The sequence below is a fragment of the Panthera pardus genome, unplaced genomic scaffold (genome assembly GCF_024362965.1).
Source record: "Panthera pardus isolate Hobbes unplaced genomic scaffold, ASM2436296v1 HiC_scaffold_14, whole genome shotgun sequence".
Classification (NCBI taxonomy): domain Eukaryota; kingdom Metazoa; phylum Chordata; class Mammalia; order Carnivora; family Felidae; genus Panthera; species Panthera pardus.
This window is the reverse complement of record NW_026526699.1, coordinates 810,001-833,358: the sequence shown is the minus strand read 5'-3', so window position 1 is coordinate 833,358 and position 23,358 is coordinate 810,001. Positions and strand designations below refer to the sequence as shown.

Genomic DNA, 23,358 nt, shown 5'->3' with positions numbered 1-23,358 from the left:
TCTGAGCCGTCAGCACAGAGCCCGATGCGGGACTCGAACTCACGGACCGCGAGATCGTGACCTGAGCCGAAGTCGGACGCTCAACCGACTGAGCCACCCAGGTGCCCCTATAGCTATATAATTTAAGCACTCTAATTATTAGTTATTGGCAATAACTATATAATTAATACGTTGCTAATTTAAATAGTTTATCTCATTTATAGCAACAGTTAAATCAAATTAATATAATTGCTATAGATACCATAACAATTATAATTCTGGGAAGATGATAGAGTATTATTTTCTTACTATAGTTAAAACAGAAAGCAAAAATAAGACGTGAAAAATCTGATGCACTGTGGTGTTGGGGTACGTTTGTTTCGAAACCTTTCGGCATGCACGTACGAACACATTTCATTCACTAAGCAGAATTACGCTTTATGCGGTTTTGAAATAAGTTTTTCTTTGTTGAGGTATGATTTACATCGGATAAAATGCGCATTCAAGAAAGCGTTTTCTGACTCTTATTCATTTCGAATAATTTCACAGGGACACCGGTGCACCTCCCCCTACACACACACACCCCGCCCCTGCACGGAAGAAGTGAGCCCAGCCCGCAGGCGCTCTGGGCGCCTTGGCCTCCGGCCTGGCCGGTCCTGCCCCCCTGACCTGTAATCACAGGCCCCCCTGACCTGAAACGCAGGAGCCAGCCTGCCGGGGGGACGGGGTGTCCGTGCGGACGCTGCCCCCCCACCCCCCACCGGACGACACCTCAGAGGCGGGTCCTGAGGTTCCAAAGGACAAAAATCGGAGCCCGCGCGGCTGTTACCTTTGAGAAACGAACCCAGGGTATCAGTCCCGAGCCCGCGGCGCGGCCGGGCTCCCGGGTCCACAGCGAGCTTGTAAGTGATCCGCGATCAATTAGTCGCAGAAGACAGATCGCCCTGTCGATTCGAATTAGCACAGATAAGCCACTTAATTTAATCTTAAAATGACTATCAGCTGCTTAAAACAGCAGAAGAAATAACAAACCAGGCTTCCCGTCCTCAAGGCTGTCCGTTTAATTAACTCCGGCCGTCGGGGGAGGCCGCTCTTACCGCGAGAGGAAGCGCCCGCCGGCCGTGCAGCGGCAGTTCGGGCCGGGGCAGGTTTCCGGGGCCCCCGCCTGGCGGCCTGGCGGCCTGGCGGCCGGCCGCCCGCCACCCCCTCCTCCGCCGCCCCTGCTCTCAGACCCCCGGGCTCCCGGCAGCCCCCTCCCCTGCTTCCCGGGCCCGGCGCACACCCGGGCATCCGTGTCCGACCGCCGGAGCCACGTGCGTGCGAGAACACTCCTCGAGCGTCGAGGCCCCGATCGCCTCAGCGGCTCGGGGGCCTCCTCATCACCCTCGCAGGCGTGACGGACGGACACCGGCCCGCCTGACCCTCGTAGTGCCAGCGCGCCATCGACAAAAGCCGCGAAGCTGTGAAAACAGGCACTAAATGGCCCGCGAGGACCCTTGTTCGCAGGCGACAGCCGGGTGAGAAGGCGGGTGGGGACGCGCGGCCGGCCGCTCACGGCCGCGCCGCTTGGGCTCCCTGGGGCGGATCGCAGAGCGTGTGCGGGCAGGATGCCCGGCGGGGGCGGCCGGCCACACTCTGCTTAGCGCCCCGTTCTTGGTGATTGCGTCACGTGGAAATCGCGCAACGCGGCCGTCACGGGAGAAACCTGCGGGGGGTCACTCAGCGTGGCCCTCGTGGCTGTCGCACCTGCCGATCGGTCTGGGCACTGGATGCACGAATGCCGGTGCGTGTTTCCTTCTCACAGTTTGCAGCTGGCGGTTCCCGTGGGGTCGGTGTCCTCTGTAATGCTACGGACTCTATTCTGCGCACTAAAATACCTGACTGTGGTGCAAATGGCTGCCAATCCCCCCCCTTTCCTCCTCCCCCCAGGGGGAGGCGTCATCCGGGCCTCGGAGCTGGAGCCCCTCTTCCGCATTCTCGTGCAGTCTCCAGCACGGACATCTTCCGGACCAGGATTTGCAAATCTGACCTCTTGCTCTGCCGCCCTTCCGGGGACGTCGGACGTGCACAGGCGTGGCTGCTCCGGAATGTCGGGCAGAGAGTGGGAGGCCACGGGGGTCCACGTGGCGGGGGGGGGTGTCAGTGTATACACACGAAAGCCGCAGCCCCACTCAGACGTGTCCGGCCAGCGCCGGCCGGTGCCCGGCGAACGGCGAACGGCCGGGCTTCGGTCCTGCTGTGTCCCCGCGATGCTCTGTGCGGCCAACAACTCGCCTCACGTCTCTGAGATGGGAGCGTGGCCGCGCCCGGGGCCGCCCTGGCGCAGGACCGCACACAGGTGGCGGACGCCAGCAGGTGCTTCTTCTCTGGAGCCCACGTGTCTGAGAGCAGGCTGTCAAGCGGGCGGTTGCGGGGCTGGGGGGACGTCCCGTTCCAGTCCTTCTAGCTTCTGGTGCCGCTGACTCCTGGGCTGGTAACGCGCCCCTCCCGTCTCTGCCTCCGTCTTCCCCGGGCTTCTTCCTCTGCGTGTCTGTGTCCCAACCCCTCCTCCTACAAGGACCTGTCCCTGGGTCAGGACCCACCTGACTTGCGGGCTCTCATCTTTACTAATTGCACCTGCAAAGACCTTATTCCCAACAAGGTCGCCCTCCGAGGTTCCAGGTGCCCACGATCTTGGCGGGGGGACCTTCTCACTGGCCGGTCCACGGCCACGGAAGGCATCGCTGAGCCAGTTGGTGGCCGTGGCTCCCGAGCCTTCTGACCCTCGCCGGGATCCCCCCCACCGCCCTGCTCTGGGGCTCCTGTCGCCCTGGGCTTTCCGGGTGGAAAGTGCCACCGCGCAGAGGCGCAGGCCCCTGCCATCCCCAGGCCACCCTCCAGGCTGTATCGAGAGCCCCGCCTGTGGAGAGCCTCACCCCTAGAAACCAGTCTGGTGAGACGAAGGTCTGTGTGTGCGGGACAGGCCGTCGAGAGGGCCTGGCCACCTAGTGGTCGGGCTCCTGAGCCGGCAGGCAGGTGACGCGGCTCCCGGGCCGGCTGTGGGCGCCTGTGATGTGCGCCCGGGGGCGTGGCTGGCGATCAGTCGCCCTCGCCTCCTCAGTGCCCCGGGGCTGACCCTCGGGTGGACTCAGGACCCAGGCTGAGGTTCGGGGGAGGTGCACATGGCAGGCACCCGCACCAAGGCAGACCTGCAGACAGGACGCCTCCCCGTGGCTTCTAGGTGCCGTGGGTCACAACATGGGTGTTGAGGGCAGCTGGGACACCGTGTTCCTGGTGCCCAAACGTGTGGGGGCCTCCCCGAGCCCCTTCAGGGGGGTCTGTGAGTCTCGGGACCAGCACTAAACCCCTCCAGCTGGAGGAGCTCGGGGCCCAGGGCCGGCACGACCAGGAGGCGGCCGTGGCCGGCTGTCAGGGCACAGAGAGCCCGTCCCTGCCCTGCTGACCCCCCGGGCTCTGAGGAGGGGCCCTTCCCCCCGGAGAACCGCGCCCCCAGAGACAAGGTTGGGGCTGTGCGGGATGTCCTGCCGCCTCCTTTCCCAAGCCTCAGGGGTGCCCCGGGCCCGTCCAGGGAAACACGCAGGCCCCAGACACTGTGACGGCCCGTCCAGTGGATGACGGCCACCAGTCGGGGAGCCACACAAGAAAGCCACGACAGCAGGCTTTTGGAGACCTGGCGACCCCAGGAAACGGCAGCCGTGTCAGGCGTCAATGCAGGGATGCAGAGACCAGCCGGGCCCCTGAGACCGGTCGCCCGACCCCACTCCCGCCACCGCTGTGCTCAGGCCGCGGGGCCAGGGTGGCGGCTGCGTGGGGACCGGGCGGCCCTGGAGCGAGCTTCAGGCTCCACGTGCACACGAAGCCGTGTGTGGCATCGACGGCTGGTGCCGACGTCCACCCGGGCCACGGAGCACAGGCGTCCTTCTCTGGGCCCGGCTGGGGTGGCGGGGGTGGGGGCTCTTGCCGCCTTTGCCTCCCACGTTCCCTGCCCACCCCCCCCCCCCACCCCCGAGCGAGCAGGGGAGTGAATACCCTGGTGAGTGACCCAGGCGGCCCCACGGGGAGGGGCTCGGGAAAGCCTTCCGGGTGCGGCGGGCGTGCGCACGGGACCCTCCTGCGTGGGGCAGGCTCCTTTTACCGACGTGACCGGAATCCCGGGTGAGTGTTCACAGGGGCTGGGGCTCTGCTGGGGCCGGGGCTGCGGGACTGGTGGGGCGTCTGGGCGGTCTGTGGGGGGCCGAGGTGAGCCCCCCTCGCCGCGCATCCTTCCAGAGTGCAGCCGCCGGGCCCTGAGATAGGCCGGTGCCCGGACCCGCAAGCCCCCCCGACTTCTTGTGCCCGCAGCTGCGTCTGGGACCCCCGGACCGGACCTGTGGGCGCTGGAGGCCCGAGGAGGAGGCCTCGGACCCCCAGGACCCCCCATCCCGTTTCCTCTTCCAGGCAGCCCCTCCTTTGGGGCCTCTGCTGCAGGGGGAGGGTGGCGGAGGCTTCCGGGCTTCTCAGAAGAGTCTTTCGTCTCTGTGTCTGTTGGGTCCCTGGACAGGCCTGGGTCCCCACCGTCCCACCTCACTCCTGTCCTCCCTGCTCCCCCTCCTCGTTCCCACTCCCCTTCTCGTGCCCCCCCCCCACTCCCTGGGCCCCTCCACACCCTCCCGCGCCCCTACTTCCCTCTCCGCTCCCCTACCCGCTGCCCTGTCCTTCTCTTGGGGACCCCACCCCCAGGCCAAACCCCTGCTTCTCACAGGATCCACTCACCCAAAGGGCCTCAACCATAAGTGAAGATTCACTGAAGCCATGAACGTTTTTATTGGAACTAAATTGATGTACACGATCAGTTCAAGAGCAGAGGGAAGGGAAAAAGCCTCTGTGCGTTCGCTGCTCTTCATCAGAAACGTCTGCATATCAACAGCCTCTCCCGGAGCCCCGGTGGGTTGTCACCAATGAACTGTCTTAAACAAACAACATGGGTTTTTTCTGAATTCGCTGCAGAGCTGATTTGTAACTGAATTGATGGAAGAGGCAGGTCTGCTATTAAGTTTCAGCAAATTCTGTTTGTTTGTTTGTGTCTTTGCCATTTGAACACGACTGTTGTTTAAAAAGAAACAAAAAATTCTAGGCAGCCAGGCAGAGGGGAGGGGACACCGGCTTGGGGTCGAGCAGATCTGAGTATGAACCCCTAGACCTGCCCCTGGGCAAAGTGTGCGCCTTGTGCCGAGTCATTTCAGTCCTCCGAGGCTCCGTTTCCCCGTCTGTAAAATGGGCACAGAAGTTCTCAGCACTACTGAGGGTTGTTGAAAGGATGTAGTGGGATTGTAATTCTAAACCTATGTCTCCCTCCTCTCCTTCCTCCCTCACCTTCTTCCTCCTTCTTCCCAGAATGGGCACTTTCCCAAGCAGGTGGCGAGAGGAGATTTCGTGGCCGTGCACCTTCTTCCCTCCAGCTTGCAGACTCACGCCTGATTTCATCACGGGCACCGCACGGCGGGACCCCGGGGGGTGAGGGGGTCACCTGTGCTGGGGAAGAGGCCCTCTGGCTGCCAGCCCCGGGTCGGCGCCCAGACCCTTTCCTGCCTCCGTTCTCCCTGCTGGTTTGAGAGGCGCCCACGGTCCCGGTCCTGAGATTCCCCGAGTCGTGGCTTCTGGGAGGCTCAGCCGAAGGGGCCGTCGGTGGGAAGCCGGGGGTGCAGCGGCCGGGTGTCCTCTCCCATCTCTGACGGGGGGGGGGGGGGATGCTCCCATCGCTCCTTCTGTAGCGTCAGCCCCATAAGTGGCCGGGCTCCTGGGTCCCTTCAGCCGACAGAGGGTGCGTCTCCAGGGTGCCCTAACACCCTGGCCAAAGCCTCAGCACCTCCCACCCCTGCATTAAAGTCCCTGTTTGATGGATGGGCTCCTTCCTGGGGCAACCGGGTGGCCTCCACCACAGACCGGTGTTTGAAAAGCGGACAAAGAAAAATTTTTGTGCTTTAAGGCAAAGGAAGTGTGAACTAGAAGTCAGGGTCTCAGGGGACTGCGTTCACTTCAGCGCAGCCCGTGGATGGTGCGAGAGCTCCTTCTGAGTCCAGGGGGGCGGTGGGGGCCGGGGGACTATGCATCACCAGGAGTTAGAACGCACAGGGATCTGCACGGGGTGGGGGGACGCCCACAGCCACGGCCACAGCCGGGGCCACGCTGTGACCGCACAACCGTGGGGGAGCGTCTCCACAGCGCCCCCACAGGGCATGGGCTGTAACAGCAGCGGTGGTCGGCGGGGCCGCCCTCCTTCCTCCCAGCCGGTGACCTGGTGGGGCTCTCTGGGTCCAGTCAGCCCCCTCCCCGGCCCCGGGATCCTCGGGGCAGGCCTCGGTGGGGGGGACACAGCTCTCACCAGGCAGTGGGGGCAGAAGTGAATGGAGGTGAGGGAGCTCCGCGGCCCTGCCCCATGGAGAAGGCGGTCTCTCCATCTTGGTTAGGGTAGGCCGAGGGCCTCGCCCCGCGTGGTCCTGCTGCCTGTGGGCCCAGCTCGGCCCCGCCGACCCTCGTCCTCGTGCCGAGGCAGGAGCTGGGGGCCAGCCAGGACCCGACAGTGCGCTATCAAAACTCGCCGCCTCCCGCAAGGACGGGGTGTGGGGGGTGCTTGTCGAGACACCCTCCGCGTCCCGTGGCTACAAACCCTCACGCTGGCGGTTTCGATAATGCACGGTATGCAACAGCGAGTTTTCTGGGTTTCAGCTGAGATACTTTCTATTTTGAACCACAGGCAATTAGCTCGCTCTGCCCGCCAAGGGCTGCTACCATTTCACCTTCAGTTGGGAAACTTCTGGATGTGTGCCCAGGTCTTTGGCTAGAGGCTGACTCTTGAGGTCTCGCTCACTGCTGGCTTTTTGCCTCCATTATGGTCTTACAATTTGGGCAAGATCTGAGACAGAGGGGGCTTTTTGGGAGTTGGGTGGGGGCTGGTAGAGTTCTCCGGGGAGAGTGGGGAGGTTGGGGGGCCGGCCAGGGCTTCTTCCCGCAGTGGCAGGAAGCAGGGGACGGGACCCAAGGAAGGAGCAGAGGAGGACGGGCTGGGGTGGGGGGTGCCCAGGGGGCAGGTCAGAGCCCCCACCTTCCCCAGAGACTCAGAGCCTGAGAGGTGGAGAACGAGTGTGGTCTCACGGCTCCGAAGCCCCCTGGCACTCCCAGAACAACTTTCTGCTTCAGAAAGACACTGCGGGGAGCGGCTGTGACGCCTTCCCCGGAGGGGCAGCCGGCGCCCCGCCCCCCGGAAGGCTGACTGCCTGGTCCCAGCTCGGCGGGACCAGCTAAGTCCTGTGTGAAGCAGCCCGGGTGTCCAGGAACCCTGCTCTGGCTGCTCTACAAGAATGGGGGGGGGGGTTGGAAGTCTCCAACACAGCCACAGTTTCTGCCCCGGGGGAGACCCCTAGGCGCTGGGAGACCGCAGTGCGAGGGCTGTGCGGGCGTCGGTCTGGTAGCTGTCCCCACCGCTGGGCGACTGAGGCCTTCCACCCAGAATGAGGGCGCTAGTGTGGGGTAGTACCGGGGAGCGGCTAGTGTCGGGCGCACCTGCTGCTGGGCGTAGCGGGCGGTGGCTCTGCTGGGGGACGGGGACGGGCGGGGCCCTGTGATGTTCACCTCAATCATTAAGCGCCAGCCCGCCCAGAGACGGCATCTCGGAGCCCCTGGGACGGCCCGTGGGGCGCGTGCTCCTGCTCAACTCTGGCCCCGGGCGAGGGTCGCGCCGGACCATACAGAGGCAGGTGGGTGCGGCTGTGTGCCAATAAAACTTTATTTATAAAAACAGGCACGGGGCTGTGGGTCGCAGTTCGCTGACCCCCGCCTTGGAGCAACAAGGCTGGGGGGAGGCGCCTGGCCCCGGGCGAGACGCTGGAACAGGGGCCCCGACCCCGGACGACCCAGCCGCTAGGGCTCCGGAGGACAAGACCAGCTCTGTCCTGTTTGACCCGCTCGGTGCTGGATCGGGGCGGCAACCGGCCTCCTGGTCAGCACTGCCTGGGGTGTCGCCGGGACGGCCGCAGCCGCGTCCCCCGCGCCCCCAACCTCGGAGAGGGCTCTGCTCTGCTCTTCTGGGCTTTTCCTTAGATGGTCAGAAGACGGGAGGAGGCCACGGTCCTGCCCGGCCGGGACGGGAGCTTGGGCCACCCACGGAGCTCATGGGGGTTATTTCCGCGACGGGGGGGGGGGGGGGGAACATACAGGGGGCTTCATGCAGAAGAGGTGGCCGGCCCGGCGGCCTGGACAGGAATACCGTAGAAAAGGCACGTGATTCCGAGGTGGGCTTGGCTTCGGGGTCTGTGCTCCTGCTGGGCCGGCCGGTCCCTGGCACCTGCCTCCGGAGTGCACAGGGGGCCCCCGCGGTCCCAGGGACGCGGCCCAGCAGGCGGCCCGACGCCCTCACCCGGGTCCTCGGGGTCTGCATCCGGGAGGGCACGGGGGGGGCTGGCGGTCAGTGTCGCCCGCGCTTGAGCCAGCTCCTGATGGTCCACTTCTGCCCCGAGCATCTCTGTACCACCAGCCGCAGCCCGAAGTTGGCGTCCTTGGACATTTCCACCTCCAGGCACCTGCCTGTGTCTCGACTCACGATAGGGCCGCTCTGCCAGGAGGGAGACAGGTCAGCATGGACGCCCAGGGGGGCCCGTCCCGAGAGCACCTCGGGAGTGGGGCGCTGACCGGCCCCATACAGGTCACTGCATGGCCACCCAAGACTCTGGGGTCTGTTTCCCATTCCTCTGTCCCCTCCTGCTCCTCCGTCCCTCCTGGTCTCTCTGTCCCCTCCTGGTCCCTCTGTCCCCCCGCCTCCAATCCCTCTGTCCCCCTCTGGTCCCTCTGACCCCTCCACCTCTCTGTTCCCCTCCCATCCCTCTGTCCCCTCCTGCTCCTCTGTCCCCTCCTGCTCCTCTGTCCCCTCCTGGTCCCTCTGACCCCCCCACCTCTCTGTTCCCTCCATCCCTCTGTCCCCTCCTGCTCCTCTGTCCCCTCCTGGTCCCTCTGTCTCCCCACCTCCAATCCCTCTGGTCTCCGCTGGTCCCTCTGACCCCCCCTACCTCTCTGTTCCCCCCCATCCCTCTGTCCCCTCCTGGTCCCTCTGTCCCTTCCTGGTCCTCTGTCCTTAGGCATCTTCACCCTATCAGCTGTGTCACCTGCCTGCTTGCTCCTGGGGTCCAAGGAGTGACTAGCACAATGGAGACAGGGCCCCTGAGACAGGGGGCTCCCCCAAGTGCGTCCCCACTGCCTGGCATATCCGATCTGCCCACAGGTCACCCACGCAGGCCCTCTGGTCTCCCAGACATCAAGGACCCCGGCCCAAGCCTGAGGACCTCAGGATTGTACACTGTGTTTTCCTTTCTTTTCCAGACAGCTCCTTCTCGCCATCCCGACCCCAAACCCAGCCTCCTGGGGACCTCTGACCCTTGCTGGCTCCGCCCCCGAAACCGTGACAGCTCACCCCTGCAGCCCCTCCGGTCACTGAAAGTCCCAGTCCCCGAGGCCCAGGGCAGGGCTGCCAAGGGTGTTTATTTGTCACAGGGCTGCCTGGTGGGAGCGGAGGCAGGGAGCGTGTGGGGTTGGGGTGGGGGACGAGACCAGGGATGTCCCCTGGAAGATGCCCGCTGTCAGGTGGGAGAGCCCGGGGCGGGGCGGTGGCGGGGCTGGGAGTGGCTCCCCGGGCCCAGAGCCTGGCTACCAAGTACCAAGGGCAGAGAGTTCTAGAGAAACAGGTCAGACGCACCAGGCCCTTGCCCCCAGGACCTGGCGCTGTGGCCCGAGGGTCTGAGCAGATGTGAGTGGTGAAGACAGGAGAAGCCAGAGCAGGGTGCCCTCGACCGACCAGGGGACAGGTTTGGAGACCGGGAGGCCAGACAGCGGGCTAAGGGAAGAGAGGTGTGGCCACAAGCCCAGGAGAGGCTGGAGAGGCAGGAAGGAGCCCCCAGGGCCCTCGGCACCTGACCTCAGACGCGAGAGCATGCACATCTGGGGCGTTCAGCCGCCAGGGGAGACGGCAGAGATTTAGGACACAAATGGCTTTGAGGGAGAGGGGTCGGGGGCACTCAGCAGGGCTGGAGGGAGGCGGGGTCTCCAGCAAGTCCCAAGAGGGCGAGTCCTGGGCTGATGTGGGTGGAAACCTGGACGCCAGAGAAGGGCGTGCGGTGTTTGGATGGACGCATGTGGGGTGCAGGGGGAGCAGGGGGCACAGAGGGCGGGAGGGGCTGCGGAGAGGGCCACACGGAGGAAGGCAGCCGGACAGAAGTGCCAGCGGGATTCGGCCCAGAGCCGCCCGGGGCTGGGAGGCCCCTCCTGCCCCTCCTGCCCCTTCCCCGGGGGCCAGCTGCCCGCCGCGGCTGTCGTTCTGGGCCAGGCAGCATCCCAGCCGGTGGCTGCTGTCGGGGAGGGGCCTGGGCCGGGGTCCCCAGGGCTGGGGGGGCGGGAGTCCAGGCTGCTGCACCAGGCAGGGAGGCCGCCACTGACTCGTCCGCCACAAATATGTTCTCGGGGCTGGAAATTCTAAGCCAGGGCCCAGCAGGGGCTGATTTCGGCAGGGAGTCCAGCCTGGCCCCGCTTGGCCAGGAGCTGCCCTGAGGGCTTCCCGGTGGCGGTCACACCCCGTACCCTCCGGGAGGCCAGAGGAGGCGGGAGCTTGGGCAGCCACAGTGCTGTGCCCAGACCGGCGGGCCCCTCCCTGGCTGTGTGGCCAGAGGTAGGTCACCAGGGGGAGTGGACCCGGGAGCGGCCGATCCAGGACCCCTGTGCCCTCGCAGCTCCTCCCCCGCACCCGGGCCCCGGGGGCAGGGGCGGGGGCAGGGGGTGCCCGGTGCCCTGCCGACCTGGGTGAAGTCCCACAGCCGCTGCGCTGGCCGGGCCACGTCCTCACACGTTTTCAGGGCGGGCACGCGGCTCCTGCCGTCGTCCACCAGGCACTTGGAGTCGGGCAGGAAGGCGGTGGAGCCCAGGGGGCCCAGCTGCAGCAGGCCCTCAGCGCTGTAGCGCACCAGCTGCGGGAGGACCGCGGGGACGGGCTGGGTGTCAGGGAAGGCGGGGGGACGGGCACCGGGCGAGCCAGACGCCCGCTCCCCTGGCCCCCCCCGTTCCTTCCACCCACGCCCCCCGCAGGACTGCCTCAGGCCCCTTCCCAGAACTGTGCTCGGCCCTCAGCTTCCCGGGGCCCCTCTCTCGGCCCAGAGGAGGGAAGCTCACACGTGCCCTCAGGGCGCACCATCTGCCCGGAACCACCAGGGGGTGAACGTTCACTTCCGCGTGGGGAGCGGCCCCAAGTTCACGTGCGCCTGGGTCCCACTTGTTCGCCAAACACCACGAAAGTAACAACCAAACCCTCAGGCCAGGAGCCAGTTCGTAGATGCCTGGCATTCCCCAGCCGTGTGGCCCTGGGCAAGTCACGTCACCTCCCTGCCTCCGCGTCCTCGTCTGTACACAGGAGGTCGTGACAGCACCTGCCTGGCTGGGCTACCGGAAGGATCCAGGGGGCACGACACAAAAGTGCTTCAAAAGCAGCTCACGCTCAGTCAACAAGCAGGTGCTACGGCTGCGTCTCTCTCCCCTCCCTGCCCCGTCTCTTCCCCCTCATGCGTGAGCACGTGCACATACAGGCACACGTGTGGACACGCACAACGCACACACATCTATGCATGCACGTGCACACATGCACACAAACACCCACGCACACACACACGAATACGCATGTACACGCATATACACACACGTGTACACACGCACACACATGCATGCACGCACCCACACGTGACGCACCCATGAATACACACACATGCACACACGTACACGCGCACAACACACTCATGCATGCACATGGACACATGCACACACGTGTACATACGCACACACCCATGCGCACACATGCACGCACCCACCCATGTACACACACGTGACACACCCATGAATACACACACGTGTACACACACACCCAACCACGTGCACACGCCCATGTGTACACACATTCACCCATGCACACATACACATGTACACACGCACACACACGCGCTCGTGCATGCACACGCACATATGCACACACGTACACACATGTACACGCACCCACACGCGTACACATGTGATGCACCCATGAATACACATGTGCACACATGTACACGCACACACTCGTGCATGCACATGCACATATGCACACATGTACTCACACCCATGCACACACACTGCCTGAATACACTGCGGGCCCCCCCCCGAAGGCTGTATTTTCCGGCACAATCTTATGGAACACAAGCTGTAATGCTGCCTCCCGCCCCGCACGCTCCGTAGCTGTGACTTTGACCCCTCCTGTTAAGGGTGGGGACCTACAGTCTCCCCCGGATCTTTCTGGGGAGCGAGTGGACACCACGGACGTGCGGTCTGGTCCTGAGGCTGGGTGTAAACGGTCGTGACGCCCCTGTTCTCGTGGGGTGCTTGCCCTGGGAACCAGCAGCCTGGGGAGAGGCCACGTGGGGAGGCTCCGAGGTCCTCCTGAGCTGACGGCCGGGTGAGCGCCGCCCCAGAAGGGGATCCTGCAGCCTCGCCATGGCCTGGCTGGTGCTGTGCGAGCCCAACGGCATGTGTGAGCCCCGCCAGGAGGGTCGTGGGGGCCACGTCGTTTATGGCGTCCCCTCTCATGCCGCAGGACTTGCTGGGGAAAACTCTGGTCCACTGATCCCCTCCGGTGGCTCCTCGTCGGGCGTGTTCAGAGACGCCCAGCGGGACGTGGCCCCTCACGTCGGGCGCCAGCCGGAGAACAGGCCAGCGGACCGGATTTCCTCCTGGAGGCCACGCCTGCCTCCCGGTGGGTGACTGTCTTGTCTCAATCCCAGCTGCTGCGGGACGAAGCTGCAGGAGGCGGCCGGGGGCACCCACGCTCTCCGCTCCAGTGCCACAGCCCGCCACGAATCGCCGGGGGCCTCGTGGACACGACAGCTTCTCGCTGCCCAGGCCGGCGCAGGTCACCGCGAGGGTCCCCCGGACGACGTCCGAGAGCGCGGCTGAGACTCAGTGCCTTCGGGGGGAGCTGAGGGTCATTTGGGGAAAGCACCCTGGGCTCTGGCTGAAATAGCAGCAACATGCACCAAACAGAAGCACTGCCTTCGCCAGCAGCGGGTCCCCTCGGGGCCAGAATCCCCGGGCTCTCCGCCGGGGCCGCCTCGTCCGCATCCCCAGACCTGCCCCTGTGCCGCCTGGTGCCGCCGGCCCGGGCGCTGGGCGTCGGTGTGCACGTTGCTAAGTCCCCCCAGGTGATTCGGGCTGGAGCCCGGGCTGAAGATCACGTGGGAGGAGCTCAGCCGGTAAGGACCAGTGGGGACCGCGACACCTCCCCGGTTCTGTCCACGCCGCGGTCCGCACAACAGCCGCGACAGGTCAAGTACCTTTAGGGTCCCGTCTGCTGGATGGGGAAACTGAGGCGAGGGAGGTGACGTGACTCGCCCAGGGCTTGTTTGGCTGCAAAAGCCCTGGTCTCGGTGCACCTGGTGCAGGGGGTTCCCTGAGGGTCTCCGCGCTGCCCGAAGCCTGGACCCAGCCTGCCGCGACCCGCCCCTCCTGCACGCACCTCCCCCCGTCGTGGGGTGCAGCCGCCCCTCGCACCTGAGAGGACATCCCGTGGCAAGGGTAGAGGATCGCGTGGTCGTCGTCTTCCGCTCCCTGGTCCAGGCAGTAGCCACTGGCTTTGCTGTTTCTCACCTACAACCAGAAACCGAAGGAGAAACCCCGTTGTTGGGGGGTCCCAAAGGCCAGCGCGAGGCCACCCCCCCTCCCCAAGGGGCAGAGAAGTCTGCTCTGCCGGAGAACGCGAGCTCCAGGAACAGACAGGCCAGCCCGCACCGTCCACCCGGGCACCCTTCTCGCCGCGCGCTGAGCGCGAGCCCAGGGCCAGAGGGCGCGCGCTCCTCCCACACGGGGCCCGGGTCCCCCCGGAGCGGCAGACGCCCCGACTGAAGGGAGACCGCCCTCCCCGCCAGCACAGACCAGGGTGACGGGACGGGGACATGGCATCCTCTCGCCAGCTGTACAGAGCTGCGAGTGCTGGTGCAGGCGAGGGCCCGTGCGGCGGGCGCGCGGACCCACGTGTGTGTTCTGTTTGCACTTACGTGCGTGCTCTGTGCATACGAGCCCGGCTACGTGCGTGTGGATGCGTCGGCCGGCACATCTCCGTGGTCAGGGAGCACCCGCTCTCCTGACATTTTGTGTCAGCGAGTATCGTGCGTCTCCGTGAGCGCAGGCGGGCACCTTTGGGCGTGTGCCCCCGAGGGAAGGTGTGTCAGTAGCTCGCTGTGTGCGCACGTGAGCCAGACTGTGTGCAAACGTACCCTTTCAGGTCTCGCGCACGTACACGTACGAGTGTGCAGACGCTAATGCACTCAGGGGTCCGCGCTCGTGCACGTGGATGTGTGTCCACACACACGTGTGGATGTGTCTGTGCACACGTGCGTGCGTGCACGTGTCCCCGTGTCTACCCTGTGTGCTTCCGTACGCGTGCGTACCCGCGTGAGTCTGGGCTCTGACACTGCTCCGCTGCGCGCGTGCACGAGACCCCGTCTGGGCACCGTGCTGGCTGGTGGCGGGCACGTGGGCGCGCGTCCGGGCGGGGAGCCTGCCCGACCCGCCCGCGTGGGGCCCCCCAGGTGGAGGCGGGTACCTCTCCGTACGTGAGGGTGTCGTTGTAGGTCCGCATCTCCGGGTACACGTTCTCTAGGTACCACTGGAAGCTGCGGCATTTCAGCCTCTGGCGAAGCGCCAGCCGCTCAGACACGTCCCCGAAGTCCACCCCTGGGTTCTGCAAGGCGGGAGGCGAGGCGGGGGCTGGCCGCGTCCCCCCCCCCCCCCCCCCCCGCCCGTGACAGACAGGGGAGCGGCCCCACCCCTCAGGGCTTGACCAGCGGCGGCCCCCGGCCCTCCCAGGACCCGTGCTGGCCCGGCTGTTCCCGAAGGGGAGGGCCTGGCCTGTCCTGCCTGCTGGAGACCAGCCCCGGCCGGACAGACGGCCACGGGCCGTGCGCTGGCTCGTCCCCTCGGCCCCCACCCCTGTCCCCTGCGAGACGACCTCTGAGCCCTCGGACCATCCCGCCTGTCACCGAGCGTCTGCCTGGGGTTTGGGCCCGACGGTCTATGCCGCAGGGCGGTCTCTGCGGGGCTTTGGGCCGTGGTGGGGTATCAGTGTGACCTACGGGCTATGGTCAGCCGTGCGGAGGCTGGCTCCTGCGTGGACAAGCCCCAGGCTTGGGTTGGTGTCCCTGGTTGTTGACCCGCCATGCATACCGCCACACGGCGTTGCCGGGAGGGGTACGTGCTGTCTACACGAGCCCTGGGACTCTGTGTTCTCTCGCTGCAAGAAACCACAGGCTGAGCAGCACAGCTTTTTGGAGTTCTGGGTCCTTCTGGCCGAACGTCGAAGCTGAGGGTGGCCTTGGGGCCCCCGACACCGTGACAGGCACCGAGCCCTCTGTGAGTGGGTCTGGGAGAGTGCCTTCCCAGGCCAGGGTGCCCGGGGCTCCAATGCCAGCCAAGCCCCGCGGGGAGGTCGCTGCCCAGGGAGAGCCCCTCTCCCTCCTCCACGTGGTGGCCGTGGCCACAGAGGAGCCCCTCACAGCCTTCACACGAGCAGCAGGTGAGTCCGGGCAGGGGGCGGGGAGCGCGGGGCTACAATGAGACGGGGGAGGGCGTCTGCCAGCCTCTGGTCCGGAGCCGTGGACCCCGCACGCACGTGGCCTGCAGGCCCCGTGGTGACAACGCCCAGGTTCCCTTTTGAGGGGTGATGGGGCGGCTTCCTGAATGGGGTCCCTTGGTGAAATATGAGGGTTCATAAGGGACTGTGTGCCCTCCCTCCATCTCTGATAAACGTGCGTGTGTTTCCCGCTCGAGGAGGCTCCGTGCCCCCCACCCCCGTCCCCGCCTGGGACAGCGGCCTTGTGAGCAGGTGGCCCAGCCTGCCCCTCCAGCAGCGTCACCCAGACTCTGGGCACGCCCTGTTGGTTTGGGAGGTTAGCTGGTGGCAGTGAGAAATGCACGTCTCGGAGATCGGTGGTGTTTCTGCAACTTGTGTTACGTAGCGGGCGTTCTACACGTGGGCAGATAATCACACACACACGTGTACACGTGGGTGCAGGCTCATGACTCGAGATCTGGCGCTTACGGCGTGTTTTTCACAAAGCCGTGTCCGGGACGGGTGTCCCCAGGGCGCCCAGCCTCGCACCCTCCGGTGGCCGGGGAAGCCACACGCGAGTGAAGGCCGGTTCCACAGCCGATGCGCCGGGACCGGCGGCCTAGACATCGCCCCACGTGAGGGGCAGCCTCTGCTGGGTACCCGCCCTCATTACCGTCGCAGAGGCCGGGGAACCGGGTCTTCTGGGTTTTCAAGAGAAGCCAGAATACAGGCTATTTACGGGACTCGGTTGACCACAAAGTAAAAACAAACAGCAACCCCTCACTAGATGTGGGTCGAAGCTGCAAGGACCAAAGAGACAGGAAGCAACCCGGGTATCCGTGGACGGTGTCCGTGGACAGAAGGACGGCTAAACCAACCGTGGCCCATCCATACGTGGAACGTGACCCGGCCACGGAAAGGAAGCACTGATACCGTGACACCCGCCACACGTGGACGGACCTGAGAACACGGTGCTCCGTGCAAGGAGCCAGACACAAGAGGAGAAGTGCCGTGAGCCCCATTTACGGGAAGGAAGCGTCCGGAACAGGTAAATCCCGGGACAGAGCAGACGGCCGGGTGCTGAGGGCTGGGGGGCGGCAGACGGGGATTAGCTGCCTACCGGGTTCCGTGATTTTTTGGGGGACTAGGCAGGTGGGTGGTCGTGCGGCACTGTGGGTGTGTGCGAGGCCCCAGAACGGCGTGGTTTAAAAGGGCTAAAATGGAGGGGCGCCTGGGTGGCTCAGTCGGTTGAGCGTCTGATGAGACTTCGGCTCAGGTCGTGATCTCGCGGTTTCTGAGTTCGAGCCCCGCGTCGGGCTCTGTGCTAATGGCTCGGAGCCTGGCGCCTGCCTGGGATTCTGTGTGTCTCTCTCTCTCTGCCCCTTCCCAGCTCATGCTCTCTTTCTCTCTCTCAAAAATAAACATTAAAAAAAAAGGAAGAGTAGGGACACCTGGGTGGCTCAGTCGGTTCAGCGTCCGACCTTGGCTCAGGTCATGATCTCACAGTTCGTGGGTCCGAGCCCCGCCTCGGGCTCTGTGCTGACCGCTCGGAGCCTGGAACCTGCTTCGGATTCTGTGTCTCCCTCTCTCCCTCTCTCTGCCCCTCCCCCGCTCACGATCTGTCTGTCTCTCAGAAATAGTCATAAACAAAAGGCCGCAATGCAGACCCTATACCGCGTGTAACTGGCCACGAGAAAGCACAAGCAAACGGCACGCAGGGTGCAGCGGGGCGGGCGGCGAGCCGGGGCTGCACGCGCTGCCAGAGCCCGCGTCCGGCGAGACCCCGTGCTTGTGCGTCTGCACGTGGGCCCCGGGTCCTTGCCGGCATCACCACGGGGCGCGGCGAGGCTCGCTCGCAGCCGCCGGCCCCCCCCCCCCCCCCGCCCCGCCGCGCCCCGGCTTACGGTCATGGGGATGTTCCAGGCCATGTACACGTGGGACTTAAAGCTGTCCATCCACACCTCCGCTGCCCGCAGGGCGTTGCGCTTGGCGTAGTAGTCGATGTCGTTGTTGTAGGGCTTCTTGCTGCGCTCGATGTGGGCCACGCGGGAGCAGGGGAGCACCTCCATGCTGCCGCCACACTGCCACACCTGTGGGGACACAGCACGGCCGCCCGCGGGCCCGGGACCCACGCTCCAGAGCCCGCTCCGGGGAGACGGCCTCTCCTTCCGGGCCTCCCACCACATTCGTCTCTCCTGCCCCCTGCCCCCCTGCCCTGTGCTTGCTCCGTGCGGGGGTGGGGGGGGGGCCTGGCCCGGGGGCTTCAACACCAGCCGCTGCCCCCCCCCCCGCCAGAGGAACAAGCCCGCAATCCAGTCTGGAAAGAGCAGGCCGACCATCCAGACACCCTCGATCCGCGGTGCTGGCCTCGCAGACGCTGCCTCAAGCACCCCAGACACACCCGGTCTCGGCCAAAGAAAGCTTCTTACAGCTGCTTCCCGGAGCGCAGGACTCCCTGAAGTCCCTAACTGTCCCCAAAGACCCTGACCCGCGGGCGCACCGTCCTCTCCTCGTCTGTCTCAGTGCACAGCCTGACCATCCAGACACCCTCTTGGGGCTGCCGCTCACTCGCTACAGAGCCGAGCCCTCGTTTGGGGAAGGTGACGGGGGATCCCTGCCTCCTCCCCTGCCCGACTTTGCCTTCAGAAAGCAGGGGAAGGAGGGGGGACATCTCGCAGCTGAGGGTCCCCCTCCTGACACCCCACACGGCCGCAACAAGTCATGTCCGGGCAGGTGGGACGTCCTGTGTGTGGGGGGAGGCTGGGGGTTCCTTACGGGTTCCCAGCACGCGGCCAACAGTCTCCCCCTGCTGGGCTCCTAGCCCGCGGGGGACCCGCGCTCTGCCCGCTACACAGAGCCCAGCGGACAGCGCCAGCTCCTTCACGCTGACGGTGGGGACCCTGCCCCTAGCGCCTGGTCCTGGGAGGCTGCAGGGCAGCGGGGAGGCTGGGGACGCAGCTGGACGCCTGCTGAGCCAGGAATGTTCCAGAAGGCAAACGGAAGCGCCACAGTGGGAGCCTGGCGGACCTGCAGGGACGGCGCCGTGATTCCCCCCCCCCCCCCCGCCCCGGGCCTTCTGCAGCCACCATCACTGTGCAGCCTGGAGGGGCCTCCGTGCCTCAGCTGGCCCCTGGTGCTCCCGGGGCTCCCTGCCCCCACCTGTCTCTCCACTGCTCTCCCCACGGCCCCAGGGCCTTTGCACCTGCCCGCAAGCCTGTGCTCAGATGCCTCCTCTTTGTGGTCCCCTCCTCACTCTCTGATGTGACGCTGCAGCCCCTTGGTCCCGTCACCCCTGGTCTGTCTGTCCCTCTGCGGCCTGCGCTCCGGGACCACGGCCCCACCCGCTGCACTCAGAACAAAACGGGCGCGTGGTCAGCACTCAGCGCAGGCTGTTCGATGGATGAATGAATTCACGTTCAGGAATCTGTTAGCAACCGCCAGACCTGCCCAGCAGAACTTTCTGCGGGGACAGGCGTGTTCTAGATCTGGACCGCCAAAAGGTGAGCCACGGCTACGCCCGGCCACTGAGCCCTTGAAACGTGTGCGGCTGGTGCGGCCACCCTGGATGGCGCGGCCGCAGGACGGGATGGCGGGAAAGGCCCCGCTCGGTCTGGTTCAGTGGCCTCAAGCCTTAGTTACGTGAGGGCGGCTGGACACAGACTGTCGCACGTGGGGCTTTGTGGGCGAGCTCAGGGCCCCTTCAGACCCCCGTCTTTCCTGGGCAACATTCGGCCACGGTCTGTCTCCTCCGCTCAGAAAGGCGAGAGCGTTTCCGGACGGCGGGAGCTGGGGTCATTCTCCCCGTCCTCCGGGCTGGGCCCCACAGGGTGCTCAGGGTTGGGGGGCGAGGGCCGCAGGTGCCTGAGGTCAAGGGGGCATCTGCAACCTTCCCCAAGCCGCTGGACGGGCAGGCACACGCCCGCCTGGCATCCCAACAGCACGTGGGCTCAGGGATTTCGGGGTGGAGGGGGGACATCCCCACTCGCTCTGCAAGCACCCCAACGGCGGAGGAAAGGACAAACGCCCACCGACCGGGCCTCACCCAGGTCGGCGTGCTGGCGCACAGCCCCCATCCCGGAGCCCGGCCGTCAAATCTCTTCTCTGCATCGGAGCCGCGGACGACCCTACCGAGGGCGGAGACCGTCGCCCGAGCCCCCGGGTGCGTGATTCGCGCACACCAGAGGGGGGCAGAGCGGCCGAGTGCCGGGTCCCAGCTCGGGCCCCAGGACACCCTGCTCGGGCCTCAGCTCCCTGTGCCCTGGCCACCACCACGAGGACGAGCCGGGGCCGGCCCTCCGGAGAGGGCGCGGTCGGCCCACAGCTTCGCGGGCTAAGGAAATGGCTCCTAAGCCGCAGAGTCCGAAGGGAGGCTCCCAGCCGGGAGCTACCTGATGCAGCCGCGAGGGGCGGCTGCACGCGGGGGCAACGCAGCAAACCCTAGTCAACACCTGCTGCCCAGGACAGGCCCCGTTCACGCCCGCTGACCTGGCGTCCCGGTCCACGGCAACTCTCGAGGGCGTCCCGGTGGACGACGAAGCACGCGGTCGCCTTGCTCTTGTCGGAGGCCTGCGCGCCCGTCACACTGGTAGGTGTGCGTCCGAGAGAGGGCTGCACCGAGGGGCCGTCCGCCTCCCCCACAAACACTCCCGGGGACATCGCCTGCAGGCCCCAGCGAATGACACGCTCCCCTGTGCCGAGTGGAGGCAGCGAAGGCCGCCGTGGGGGGTGAAACCCCCCCGGGAGCCTCCCCCACGCCCCCAAACCAGGACAGAGCGACAGGAAGTAGGCAGGTGAGCTCGCCCGGGGTTCTGGGCGTCACCGGATGGACAGCTGCTGTGCAGGGCAGGAGCCAGGTAGGGCCGGCGGGGGCACTTCTACGTGGAGGTGACGGGGCCAAGGCTCCGGTGACATCATGGACCCCACTTTCCCACTCCCCTGTAGCTAGAGGAGGCCGTGCCAGACAGTTCTGGCCAACGAGACGAGAGCAGAGGTCTGGGGGTGGGGCTTGTAGGAAAGCTTACCCTGATTAGAAAAAAAAGAAACAGACTCAGCTGCAGGGCCCTTTGCCCTTCTTTCTGGATACGGACGTGAGGTCTGGAGGAGTGGCAGCCACTCTGTGGCCGGGAGGCAACCATCGTGAGGCTCAGGGTCTACACAGCAGGGCCGGCCGGCCGGCGGAAAGTTAGAGCCGTCAGCTCTGTGCTTCGTGAGAGAGGCGGAGCCCCCCATCTGCTCAAGCCTCTGTTGGTGGGGATCCTGTCGCCGTGTTCCTGACTGAGGAGGCTGGACTAGGTGGTGCCGGGAGGACAGAAAGCCCAACGACCCCGTGTCAGTGCGGCGCAGGGTTAATTCCGGTGGAAACAGGGGTGGAGGCACCGAGAGGTCAGGAGACGGGCCCGGGGTCACGCGGCCGGCTCGCGGTGCGGCAGGCAGCCTGGGCTGTTGCGTGAACCCCTCAGCCCGGAGGCGCCACGGATCTGAGTCACACCCGCCTGTGCCTCAACCGGTAATTATCTCCGTCAACCCCGCCAACTGCCCCCCAACCAGAACAGCAGACGCAAAGGGGGGACCAGGCGTCAGGTCGGCAGGCAGCCGTGCAGAGGGAAGGAGCGCGGGGCGGGGGGACCTCAACCCCCCGGATCCCAGCTCCTCGGACGTCCTGCCGGTGCCAGAGGGCGCGTGGTCACCGTGGAGCGGTCGGACCGTCCCCGCCGTGGCGGCGCACCGTGGGCCCGCGGGGCTGGGACTGAGACCCGCCGCGGCCTGGCCGCCACGTCTGCCGCGGGCCGGCGCTCTCAGAACGTTGGGAAGCCAGGAGCCGCCTGCGCGATTCCCCGGTGCCTCCTCGCCCCCCGAAGCACAGTCACCCCCGGGGGCTTCGCCCGCGTCCACGCGGCTGCGGGAGGGGGGCGTGCCCCACAGCAGTTTCCGGAGACGCCCTCTGGACCCTGAGCTCATTCGAGGTGCCAGGAGCGCGGCCCCAGCCCTCAGGGCCCTAGGCTTCTCGGCCAACCCGCCCGCCTTCACCCGCGCTGAGCTGTCCCCGTGCAGTGAGGCCGTCGGCCCGGCACGAGGAGCACCGCCTCCGGAGAGCGGCTGTCACCTGCCCTGTGCTCTCGGTCAGAGTCTCGGGGGCCTCACGCCCGTCCACTACGCCACGCACGCCCACGTGCACACGTGCACGCTCAGCCCTCAGTCCCTCCCGTCTGTGACAGCCCCCCCATGGAACGGGCCACGGTTCCACGGGGCCGCCCTCCTGCCCCGTGGCGAGGCCACTCCAGAGGCCACGGGGCCTCCGCTCTCCAGGCGGGGCGGGAGCCCCATGCCGACGCATCCGGAGGCCCCCCGCAGACCCGTGTGCTCTCAAGGCTTTCTGTGTCAGCTCCACGCAGCATCGCTGTGGCCTCCGTGGGGGAGTGGGGGCCCCCGACTCACAGTTCACCCCGCGGGCCTCACCACCTCCCTGGGAAGACCCACCGAAAACGTCGGTTGCAGGCGGAGAGGCCCCCGTGGCCAGCTTTGGCCACGCTGGACGGCTGGGGTACAGCGGGAGGGGGCCCATGGAGGGCGTCCACGGAGGGCGTCCACGGAGGACTGCCCGGGGTCGAGACAGGCAGAGCACACGTGGCTCCTGGGTGCTCAGCATGGCCTGGGCCATGAGCGGTGCGGACGGTTGGGCTCTCCTTCATCAGTGTCTGCGTCACAACGTCTGAGAAGCACCTGGCGGAGATCGGCGTGGGCGGGGTGGGGGGCGGGGCGGCCACTGTGTCGGCCACGCTCCCACCCACGGCTTGGGCACTCCCGACCCCTTCAAACAGATGCTGGCCCCGAAACCAGGCCAGCCCAGCAGCCCCGAAGTGCAGGGACAGGCCGGGCCGTGGGTGGGGCCGGGGACACACCCGTCCCAGGACTGTTCAGAAGGGAGGGCTGCTCCAACGGGGTGTGGGGAAGAGGGGGTTGATTCTGGAGTGCTCAGATGTTCGTGGCCGTGACGGGCTCGTTCAGAAGGGGGCCGGTCCCGCGCCGCGTGGACGAGGCGGGTGGGGAGACCGGTCCCTGATTCTGTTGCTGCGGAGGGAAAAGCCAGGCCTGTGTGTGAACCTCGCCTGCTGGTTTTCTGTGTCTGATGACGTGACTCCTGGGCCTCGCTGTCCTCAGGGTGGAGGGACCGTCCTCCTGGACTAGCCGATTCGCAGGGGCAGCAGACGGCCTGCCCGAGGGGCTCCCTTGGCGTGCAAACCACCCGGCCCAGGACAGCCTCCGGCCCAGCCTCCTCCACCCTGGCCTCCTGGCCCCGAATGCCCCCCGTGGCCTGGCTGCCCCACCTCTGGGCCCCCGAGGAACACCCTCTCCTCAGAGGCAGCCGGGCCCTGACCTGCCGGCCTTACCACACCCGACGGCCGGCAGCCGGCCGGGGGCTCAGACAGCGGGGCCTCAGGCCCGTTCCCCAGGCGGTCGCCTCACACAGGCCCCACTGTCGACCCACAGCTGGGGTGAGGAAGGTTCCAGCCTCTTGCAAAATCAGAGTGTGCTGCTTTGAGGGTGAAGACGCGGGCCGTGGAGGGGCCCTCCCCCGGGGCGTCCTCGCCTGGCTCCCTGGTCCAGCCCACGAGAAGCACACTCGGGAGAAAATGCTGCACAGACGCCCTGGGCCTTGCAGGCCCGACGGGGCCCACGTCTTCCAGCCACTTTGGCAGAACAGAGGTGACGAGGTTTCATCCGCGACCTGCCCAGGGTCCTCA

At 66.2% G+C, this 23,358-nt stretch overlaps 1 protein-coding gene across 3 annotated transcripts in view; it reads right to left on the bottom strand.

Moving 5' to 3' along the window:
• Positions 1-8,003: 8,003 nt before the first annotated feature.
• The window catches only part of GALNT9 (polypeptide N-acetylgalactosaminyltransferase 9), an 84,590-nt gene continuing 69,235 nt past the window's right edge, over positions 8,004-23,358 (bottom strand). For all 3 annotated transcript variants that reach the window (XM_019438067.2, XM_053901856.1, XM_053901855.1), the window contains 5 exons: positions 17,521-17,706; positions 14,612-14,749; positions 13,561-13,656; positions 10,794-10,961; positions 8,004-8,566 (listed from right to left, as the gene is read on the bottom strand). In XM_019438067.2, the coding sequence (XP_019293612.1) occupies positions 8,420-8,566; positions 10,794-10,961; positions 13,561-13,656; positions 14,612-14,749; positions 17,521-17,706 (735 nt within the window). In that variant the 3' untranslated portion in view covers positions 8,004-8,419. The remainder of the gene's footprint in view (positions 8,567-10,793; positions 10,962-13,560; positions 13,657-14,611; positions 14,750-17,520; positions 17,707-23,358) is intronic.